The 10,429-nt window shown below is 41.0% G+C and overlaps 2 protein-coding genes across 2 annotated transcripts; both read left to right on the top strand.

Annotated features, from left to right (window-relative positions):
* The first annotated feature begins 1,602 nt into the window (after positions 1-1,602).
* LOC128087026 (olfactory receptor 5AS1-like) lies at positions 1,603-5,649 on the top strand. Its single transcript, XM_052696187.1, has one exon. It carries the CDS (start codon positions 4,164-4,166, stop codon positions 5,109-5,111), a length of 948 nt encoding a protein of 315 aa, XP_052552147.1. The 5' UTR covers positions 1,603-4,163; the 3' UTR covers positions 5,112-5,649.
* A 2,534-nt stretch (positions 5,650-8,183) lies between these two features.
* On the top strand, positions 8,184-9,122 carry LOC128087028 (olfactory receptor-like protein COR6). Its single transcript, XM_052696188.1, has one exon. It carries the CDS (start codon positions 8,184-8,186, stop codon positions 9,120-9,122), a length of 939 nt encoding a protein of 312 aa, XP_052552148.1.
* The last annotated feature ends 1,307 nt before the right edge of the window (positions 9,123-10,429 follow it).

The following is a 10,429-nucleotide window of genomic DNA, read 5'->3' as shown; positions in this document are numbered from 1 at the left end:
CCTTCTTCTTCTAGAGGTGTCCTTGGTTCTCATGCTGTTTATCTTGCTCCACAGCTTCTGCTCTGAACAGTTTTTCTTGTATTCCCACAACAAACTCTTCTTGGAAAGGCAGAAATTGCCTTGAAAATTTTGTGTGTGTACTTACAAATATGTATAAAATTACATAATTATATAATATACTTAAAGATGACTTGAAGACTACCTTTAGAGCCTCTAGCAAAATTCAGCAGTTTCCAAAACTCTACTTTAAGATTTTCCTGAAGTCAACTTTAAGATTTAATGGCTGGCACACTTTAAGTCTTATCTAAAGCTGACTTGAAGACAAAGTCCTCAAGTCAACATTAAGACTTTCCTTGTCTCCAGGAGATTTAATCATTTCCTATGATCAAATCTAAGATTTTAGTCTCCAGTAGATTTAGAGAGTTTCTTCAAAATGACTGTAAGACTCTAAACTCGTAGAAGTCTGAGATTCCCTTTCAACACGGCAGTGGGCAATGGGCAAGACCAGCCCAAATATAGGAAGACAATTTGCCATGCTTTTTGAGCCATACTCAGCTTGTTCAGTAGTTTGGGCTGAAACACCACTAGCAGCAAAATCTCAGATATATAATGCCAAACACTGCAGTACACAAGACTCTGAAGGTTATAGAAAGCTCTACACAGGTTCCTCAAATTGCACATGGAGGAGCCTGGGGTGAGCATAAACAGGCAGGGACAATTGCCTTCAGGTATTTCACCTTATTCATCTTTTTCAGCTCTGATGAAAGCAGGGAGAAGGAGATGATTGTCTCCCTCTACTTCGCTCTTGTGAAGCCCCATCTGGAACACTGCATTCAGACCTGGGGACACCGCTCAAGAAAGATGGAAAATGAGTATAGATGAGCAGAGCAGAGTCTTTGGAAATTTTTGTGGATGTAATTTTTTAATATCTTTTTCAGCTCTGATTAAGGTTCTTTGTGGAGTCCCACAGAAGAATGTTTAGGGATATTATTACTATTTTAAGATTTGGCCTTGCTGAAAATTGTAACCAACAAACTAATCATGGGAAGAACAGCCTACAAAAACATGGCTTCAGTTGCTTCTTGTGCTTTCATCAGAAACAAAGGCATTTTTTGCTTCCCCTTTCAGATCATGCTCACGTAGCTTTCACAGATTTTCTGCAATAAAGCTCCATCAGTGTCTTGCTCCCTTGCAGAGGAAGGAAAGTTACAACTCCGCTGGTATGTACCATTTATCAGGTATTTCTCTCTTTATGATAGGAAAAACGCAACATGTAACATTCACAGAATGATTTCCTGTTCTGCTGCAGATAATCTCTCTGCTCTCCACTTCTGAGATGGTAAGTAACAACCCTGCTTCAGTCTGCTGTTTTTTTTTCATCAAGACCCAATATTTCACATGCACATGCTCTTTCCTAAACATGTCCACGTTCATGTGTTACCCTTCTCCCTTTGTGTTTATTATCTCACAGTTTGCAGTCCCGTTTCTGTCTTCGTTCAGTTCTCTCCTATTGTAACAGGAGGATTTTTTGATCGTTAAAAAGCAGGGCTCAAATGGCTTTGATTTGGGTATTTCCATGGGCTGCATTAAGTGATTTGATGTTTTCAGTTGTTCGTAAGTTGTGGTTGTTTGTTTTTTTATTTTTAAAATTGCAACCCCCTTTCCAACCTAAAAGCTCATGGAGAACAACATTAATGTGGATACTCTGCAGCTCATAAAGGAAAAGGCTATGAAATTTGCTGCTAAAAGCAAACCCATACCCTTTGAAGTTCTATTTCCAGCAGCTGCAGAGAGCACAGCTGTCCTTTGTCCATGAGGTAATCCAGCAGAAGAGGCAGCAGGGACCACGTCCCTGGTGTCGCATCGGTGCTGCATTAAAACCTTGCCATGGCTACAAGCCCAGCTGGCTGCGAGATGGTCCTCACACCCTCCCCAGGTAGGTCTGACTTTGGCAAGAAGGGACAACAGAGGAAATATCAGCATTTAACTGTAATGGTGCTTCACTCACTGGTGGCTGGTTGATTTAGCTGCTGCAATAATGTGACCTCTTGCCAGGTCTTATTATCACTGAGGTTCCTTCCAGTGCTTCAGTTTTGCAGGGAGAGTAGATGACCTTTCCATCATTTCTGTTGAAGTGACATGCCATCTCCAAAGGATAGCAAAAAACAAAGTAAGTTATGCTTGACTTCCAGTCTGTTGAGGCACAGGGGAAAGATGAGAAAGAGAGAGGCAGCAAGGAAAGTAATTTAGCAGCTCATTTATTTTCTGTATCTATGAGAACATTTGTTTCTGAAGTGCACCTGTTTTAAAAGATTTGACTTGTTGTGAATGGCAAATAAAAGCTTCTCACTGATGCAGTGTAGCTGGGATTAAGAGAACCTCTCCAACAGACAATGTGGTTCCCTGACCCCACTGGTTTCATAACATCTATCTAATAGTAGTGGCAACAAACTCTTTTTCAGTTCCAGGTGAAGGCTGCCTGGCTTGTTTAAGGGGTTATAGCCTGTGCTTGATAAGAGCAAGGATGCTGCCTACCTAGATTCCTGCTTGGGGAAATAGCTTCTGCCTCTAGCATTTATGCAGGCATTTCTTCATTGCCACAGTGTGTGGAGGTTAAATTTGGGCAAGACTTGCTGCTCCTTCCAAGAAACTGCTGAGCTTTTGCTTTACCTGTTGGCTGCAGTGATTCCACTGGAATTCTGCAGAATCATGTAGGGTCAGTGGGAGCTTGAAAGTGTCTGTGTCAGTGAGTTTAGCAAGCTTCACCTAAAAATCCACAGTCACCTTTCATCAGGGATGTAAACCATGGGCTTAGGCACTCTAGGTCCTTAGAAAGGGAGAGAAGAGGCAAGTGCAGAAGATACATCAGATCCTAGAGGAGATGTCTCCTGTTTCAGAAGTGACCCTTCAACATGTCCTCCTCCCACCTACAGCAGAAGGGTCTTTGAAGAGGTGATTCAGCTTACTCAGATTTGCTTCTCCAAAAGTGTGGTGATGGATGTGTGCTGCTCACCCAGTCTATATTTGTTGCACTAAAAAAAGAGAAACAGATGATTGTAAATGATGTCCACCTTAAAAATGGACTTGAGAGGACTCAGATTGGCACTTAGGCTACTAAACAGGGCTGCAAATTCTTCCAGCTGCAAGGTCTGGTTAAGCAACGGGGAAAGGAAGGTGTGTTTTTGTGTATGTCCAAATTCAGCCTAATTTGTTGCCTCATTTATTTTCTGTATCTATGCAAAAATTTATTTTTGAATTGCATTTGGTTACGCATCCTGAAGGGCTCCTAGTGTTTTCTTGCTGACTTGATTTCTTTGGGGTTATTTGGACCAAATGTTGACATTTCAGTTTCACTGTGTTTTTGGTCTACATAGCATTGGAATCTGCCGTCATTTTGGTGAGTTCTGCCTGCATGTCTCTTTGTGGATCTCCTATTGTAAGTAGAAATATGAACGAAAATGTATCCTTTCTCAAGTTCATGTTGAAAGGAGTAAAAGTTGCTTTTGGAAGTTTAAGTTAAATGCGTTTGGAGGAATGTGTTCTGCGGCACACATTTGAAAGCAATTTAAATTAAAAGTGTATATCTTGAACAAAAAACAATTACATGGTCATTAATTCTAAAAAGTTTCACTGTGGAAAATATTCAATCTACAGTTTCATCATTTAATTTCAGTTCTAAAAGTGAGCTGACTGAGAGAAGAGCCTTCCCCCATCTCTCACATCATGTAAAGCATTTATAAGGAAGGAAAAGATGTGGAGTAACGTGCAATAGAATGTCAAAACAGAATCCCCTGTCCGATCCCCATGCTTCACTAAGGTGTGTATCTCCTGCTTATTTTGCATGAAATGATGTTTTCTCTCAGCTGTGCAACACATAAAACTCGAATTGACCTTATTCTTTGCTTCAAATATTTTAAAATGTTTAAAAGAACCAATTTTACATAGGTTCGTTCTCGACCTCTCTCAAATGGAGAACTTCTCATGGAATTAGCGTTGCAGAAATTCCTGTTCCACGTCCTTATCAACTGTTACGTCTAACTATGCACTATCTCACTGCTTGCTGCTTTTGATATCGTGTGTAAAATAATTGTGCTACCACAATGTCTCTTGAGCAACAAACTGATAGACAGTGCTGACCTGGGGGGGCAAGATGAAGGCATGAAATGCTTGAAGAAAACCACACTGCTGTGACTGAGTTCGTTCTCTTGGGTTTCACTGACCGTTGGGAGGTGAAGTTACCTTTGTTTGGGCTCTTCCTGCTCATCTATGTCACCACGCTGGGGGGCAACGCTGGCATCATCGTACTCGTCCGGCTCAATGCCTGTCTTCACACGCCCATGTACTATTTCCTGAGCAATTTATCTTTCTTAGACCTCAGCTATGCCTCCACCATTGCTCCCAAGCTGCTGGTGAATCTCGTAGCGCAGCGCACCAACATTTCCTTCTTTGGTTGTGCTACACAGATGTTTCTCTTTGCTGCTCTGGCTGATGCTGAGTGCTTCCTTTTGGCTGTGATGGCCTATGACCGCTACATGGCCATCTGTCAGCCTTTTCTCTACTCCGTTGCCATGTCGCGCCGGGCCTGCGCCTCCATGGTAGCTGGGGCTTATCTCAGCGGGGGCCTGACCTCGCTGGTGCACACGTCTTTCACGTTCACCCTGTCCTTCTGTGGCTCCAACACCATCAACCACTTCTTCTGTGACATTCCCCCACTGCTGGAGCTCTCCTGCTCAAGCACCACGGTTAACGAAGTGCTTCTCATCACCTTGTGCGGTTTCATACAAACCAGCTCCTTCCTGGTCATCGTCATCTCCTACGCCTGCATCCTTGGCACCATCCTCCAGCTCCATACGGCAGAGGGCAGGCACAAGGCCTTCTCCACCTGCATCTCTCACCTCATGGCTGTTGGATTCTTCTATGGCTCCCTCCTCTTCATGTACTTACGGCCCAGCTCCAGCTACTCATTGGACACCGACAAGCTGATTGCTTTGTTTTACACTGTCATCCTTCCCATGCTGAACCCCGTGATTTACAGCTTGAGGAACAAGGAGGTGAGGGAAGCCTTAAGAAGGTCACTAGAGAGAAAAGTGTTTTCTCAGTCATTTACTTAGCAGGAAAAACTACATCTAAGTGCTGATAGGGTAGCTCTGGTTCATCGCTGCGCAATCATTAAATCTGTCTAATACCTGTTCCTGTTTTTCCTATCATCTCCATCTTAACTGGCTTCCACAGTTGTATTTTGTTGTTGCTGGAAATAAAAAAGGGGTTATGTAGTGAGTATTTTCCTAAGGCAGAAACCTAAAATAAGGCTAATTTTTATTTCAAGAACCTATCTGTCTGCTATTTCACCAAAGGGAATCACTCCCAGATATGGGCATCTACAGTTTTACATTTCTTACATTTAGCGAGGTTACCTTCAACCTCCATATTTCATAGATGAATCCTCTGTCATGCATTTAAGAACTTACGGTTGGTTGTTAAAAATAGAGCAATTGTATTCTGGATTAAGCAGCTCACCTGTACTTTTTGTAGAGGTATTTTGTAACACCTATTCAGAGGCATGACTGTGATCCGTCTTTTCTGGAAAGTGAGTTATGTCTACTTTTGACTGCAGATGTTTAAATTGAATAAAGTAATTGAAAACTTTCAGATGATGGTTTTCCTTCTCTGATGGAGTGAATAACTTTTTTTCCAGCATCTGGAAAGTAAAACTTCTTTTGTTGCTTGTGACTGAGAACGTACTAAAACATTTTCAAAGTGTCTTTAGCTCTAATGCACAATAAAAATGTTCAATTTTTTAATGATTCTTCAATATCTTTGATTATAAGTTCCTTATGATAATCAGCAGACATTTGTAGGATTTTATCAAGGTTCAAAGCCACGCTATAAGTGTCTGTGTCAGGACTCACAGTGCTTTAGCAAGCATTAATTGCCCTGATCAGGCTCACCTGAAGCTCCCACCCCCCACATTCAGGAGCTTTATTTAAGCCCAAGTCTGGGGTGTTGCTTTTATTCTCCTTTTGATGTATGTTAGAGGAGTCCTAGTTTTTGCTTAGCCCACAGAGCATCTTGATCCAGATCTCAACCCATGGGCTGAATTTTTCATTTGACTCCAGCCATGCCTTGACCCTCTGAATGTACCTGGTGATCACCAGACTTGATCCTAGCCCTTACTTGTGAGCTGACTTCTGGTCTTGGACTTGGACCTGTCTTATCACAATGGCACTGCCTGGTGTTCAATGGTAGGTTGTATATTTGTATCATTAAAGAGAACACCCTTAACTTGTTCATGGAGCTATGTTGTTGGAATGTCACCAGCTATCTGTATTTGCTCAGTATCTTCAGTGATGTTCCCCAGATTGCACTGTGATAAAGTCAAAAGTCGCAATATGTTCATGGCACAGCACAGCAATATTCAGCAACAGGCAGGTTAGATGTTAGGGGAAAATTTTTAGAGGGTGGTGAGGTCCTGGCACATTCTGCATGGAGAGGTTGTGGATTCCCACATCCCTGGATTCCTGGTTGTGAATCCCCAACCCAAGGCTAGACTGGATGGGGCCATGGGCAGCTTGATATGGTGGGGGGCAATAAGTCCACAGCAGGGGCTGGGACTATATGGACTTTAAGGTCCCTTCCAACCCAAACTTTCTGTGGTTCTATGATTCTGTGATCTCATCAAAGAGAAATTTGATTTCATCTGAGGAGCTGTTGCAAAGACCAAATCAAGACAGAAACCAAAGAGAGATTTGGATGATTGGACTGCTGCCATTTTGCTGTGTTCTTACAAAAACTGATGTTATCTAGATTGGTTCCCATTACTAAGACTAATGAACAGTAAAAGATTATCTTCATTTGATCATACGTGGTTTCCACATGTACCAATCACTTATGGCATGAATTAGGTCAACTTAATGTCTTTATAAACATCATCTTTAAGAATCAGAAATACTACAAATCTTCTCAGGATGACATTGTGATGTAATTAGCTTCCATCTCTCAGGGGACATAAAGTGCAGTATAATTGCCATGCTACTGTGGCCTGGCTGTCCAATATATAATTGCTTAAGACTTTTTCTGAGTGTATGAACACAGTGCTGCAGCTAAGTGCCTGCCTCTTTGGAATAAAAATTAAAAATCAGAGGAAATTGGCAAGGCATAGATGAGCTGCATAATTCTTGTTACTTCATGTAAAAATCAGTCCTTATTGAAGTTTACCTTGGAAAGTAAGTATTTGCTGCTGAAAGTTGCATTTTGTTTGATTCTGCAGAACTACTGTAACTATGCCTGAATCAAATCTTAGTTACAACAGTATGTCTGTATTATGTGGGCTAAGACAGCATAAAAGAAAATGAAGAGGTTTGTCTCATCTTAATTTTTTAAGAAAGATTTTCATCCATAAGCGTAGACCTCTGCTGGGCTTTTTTTTTTGTTTGTTTGTTTGGTTGGTTGGTTGGTTGGTTTCCAGCTTGGATTGCAAGGAACAAGCGCAGGATAAGCACAGGTACTGAAAAGCATGTTTGCACTAAGATTTAGGGTTGAGATCACATATCTTATGTTGGGGCTCTGTAGGTAACTATTTTAGGCTTAATGCCCTTAGATTCTCACCCTCAGATATGTGTCTTAGGAGCAAACATGGAATAGATATGATGCATGCCACCCTACCGGTGCCTTTTACTTCTCTCTGCTAAATTTAAGAAGCCTGGAAACATTTGTAGACAAATAAAATTTGGTTGCCATTCACAGAGTGAGCTTTATATTGATTTGATAGCAACTAAAATTATATCTGGTGTAGGATCTTCTGTTGTCAATAAAAACACGTCCTCACCCAAGAACACAGTTCATTCATTGTCACTGCTCACTGCAGAGAAAGGGAATCTATGCAACTGTCTCCTACTAGGCACCAAGATTTTAGATAGCTTGTTTGGATGGAATAAATAAATGGGTTAATTAGATTTCATTATCTAGGTAGTGATATTTCTCATAGTGAAATATGTTTTGGGAACTTTGGGAACTGTTTTTCTCAAGTCACTATGTACTTGTTGACAATCGGTATGAGCACTGCATGTTTCCTTAGCCCACTAATTTTTTAAGCACTAACAAACCTTTCATTTTTAAGCACTAACAAACCTTTCATCATCATTCTTACTTTTTCTGGATGGCAGACAGCACACCAGTGAAACTCAATGGCTTCAGGAAACTGCACATCACCAACCACGTTCATTCTGTCTGGATTGACAGACAATCCAAAGCTGCAGATGCCTCTCTTCATGGTGTTTTTAGCCATCTACACCACCACTTTACTAACAAATCTGGGTCTCATTACATTAATCAGCATAGATCTCCAGCTTCAAACACCAATGTATTTTTTCCTTCAAAATCTGTCTTTCACAGATGCTGTTTATTCTACAGTCATTACTCCCAAAATGTTGGCTACATTTTTAGAAGAGACAAAAGCAATTTCATACAGAGGTTGCATTCTGCAGTACTTTAGCTTTGTTTTGTTGACAATCTCAGAGTGCCTGCTGCTAGCTGTGATGGCATATGACCGGTATGTGGCCATCTGTAAACCTCTGCTTTATAGTGTCATCATGACCAAGGCGGTCTGCTGGAGGCTGGTGAAAGGTTTGTACTTCTTGGCCCTCCTGAACTCTCTGGTGCACACCAGTGGCTTGCTAAAACTATCCTTTTGCTCTTCAAATATGGTAAACCATTTCTTTTGTGATAACAGCCCTCTCTTCCAGATTTCTTCTTCCAGTACCACTCTCAATGAGCTGCTGGTTTTCATTTTTGGCAGCTTGTTTGTGATGAGCAGCATCATTTGCATCCTCATCTCATATATTTTCATTATTCTGACTGTGGTGAGGATCCGCTCCAGGAAGAGGAAGTACAAGGCCTTTTCCACCTGTACCTCTCACCTGATGGCTGTCTCTTTGTTCCACGGAACAATTGTCTTTATGTATTTCCGACCAGTCAACAACTTCTCTCTGGACAAGGACAAAATTGCATCGTTGTTCTACACTGTGGTGATCCCTATGCTGAACCCTCTCATCTACAGCTGGAGGAACAAGGAGGTAAAAGATGCTCTACACAGGGCCATAGCCACCAGTGTTTTGTTTCACTGACTTTCTGGCAATCCAGAGAGATCCCAACTTGAGGTTTATGGGATGATTCTTCACAAATAATTTGAAATTAGAAACCACTTAAACACATATTCACTTTAAATTTCCATTGGCTTTACATGTTAAATATGTTTTATTATACTTGAGCACTATTTTGAAGAGAGTATTTTCTGGTATGAAATTTATTGTATGTGGGGCAGCATTCATTTTCCTGAACTTGTGTCAAAATACAATTTCAGTGTAAGTTGAAAGAGAGTTTGCAGAATGTTACCAAGGTTTATGTGACTTCTGAAATCGAATTCATACTGCGATCAGGGATGAGCTATAGAAACAACTGATTATTACAAAAACAAATGAAGTATGTGTTTTGTGTTTTTCATTCTTAAAAAGTTGTCTGATTATTTATCCCTAAAGTCAAAAAATATGAATGGTTCAATTTGCAGTCACGATGGGAGAAAAGTAAATGCAAAGAGAGGTATCTCATCCCTACATAGGGCTGCCTTGAAGATGAACGAGTAGCATCATCTATCATGAAATGAACAATTCTCAACATCAGACCCTGCTTCCCTTCAGGCAAAATTTGAGGCTTTATTTTCTCTTTAAAGCTTTGGATTGACTATATCCTTAAACAGGTAGAAGAGTCTGAGCCCACCTCTCTACTAGTGTAGCAAGTAAGAATTTTCTGCTACCAGTTCCCTACTCTGTCCAAGGAAGGTCTTTGTAGAGATACTCTTATTGATGCATCCACTTTCAAGCTCACTGCAACACAAGTGAAGTCAGTCTCTCCCCTTTGCACATCTCTAGTGTGGAGAGAGCTGGAGGCACTCAGATCTTAAACAAGAAGCTCAGTGTAGCATCATAGAGATAAGTACATATTCAAAAAACAACTTGCCTGTAAATAGAGATGAGAAGTGGAGACCTCAGGCTTGAGATATAGAGTAAAACAAGGAAAGGAAGAAAGTGGATTCACATGGATTTTATGTTAATGTTTTTCTGCTGTAATGTCTGTGCACTCACAATGCCAGATAATCAGTGCTAGAGGCGTGCTGAAGGTACAATCATGCCCTCTGTTGTGACAGCTCACAGAACAAAAATATTTGGAATAGGACATGAAGGTGAGTATATGTCACCAATGCATAGGATCTGAGTGTACTCAACTGGACACTCATGGCCATTGCTCATAAATGAGCTGTCTCACTGTCAAAGTGGCTTTGACTTTATTGTATATTTACATCCCATGTAATGAGACTCTCAGTCACTCGATAATGACAGAAGCATTTGTAAACATCACTTGCTTTTCTTGTGGGACA

This window comes from Tympanuchus pallidicinctus, unplaced genomic scaffold (assembly GCF_026119805.1).
Source record: "Tympanuchus pallidicinctus isolate F22 unplaced genomic scaffold, pur_lepc_1.0 scaffold3, whole genome shotgun sequence".
NCBI classification, from domain to species: domain Eukaryota; kingdom Metazoa; phylum Chordata; class Aves; order Galliformes; family Phasianidae; genus Tympanuchus; species Tympanuchus pallidicinctus.
Note: the sequence above shows the minus strand (reverse complement) of the source record. Positions and strands in the feature narration are given on the sequence as shown.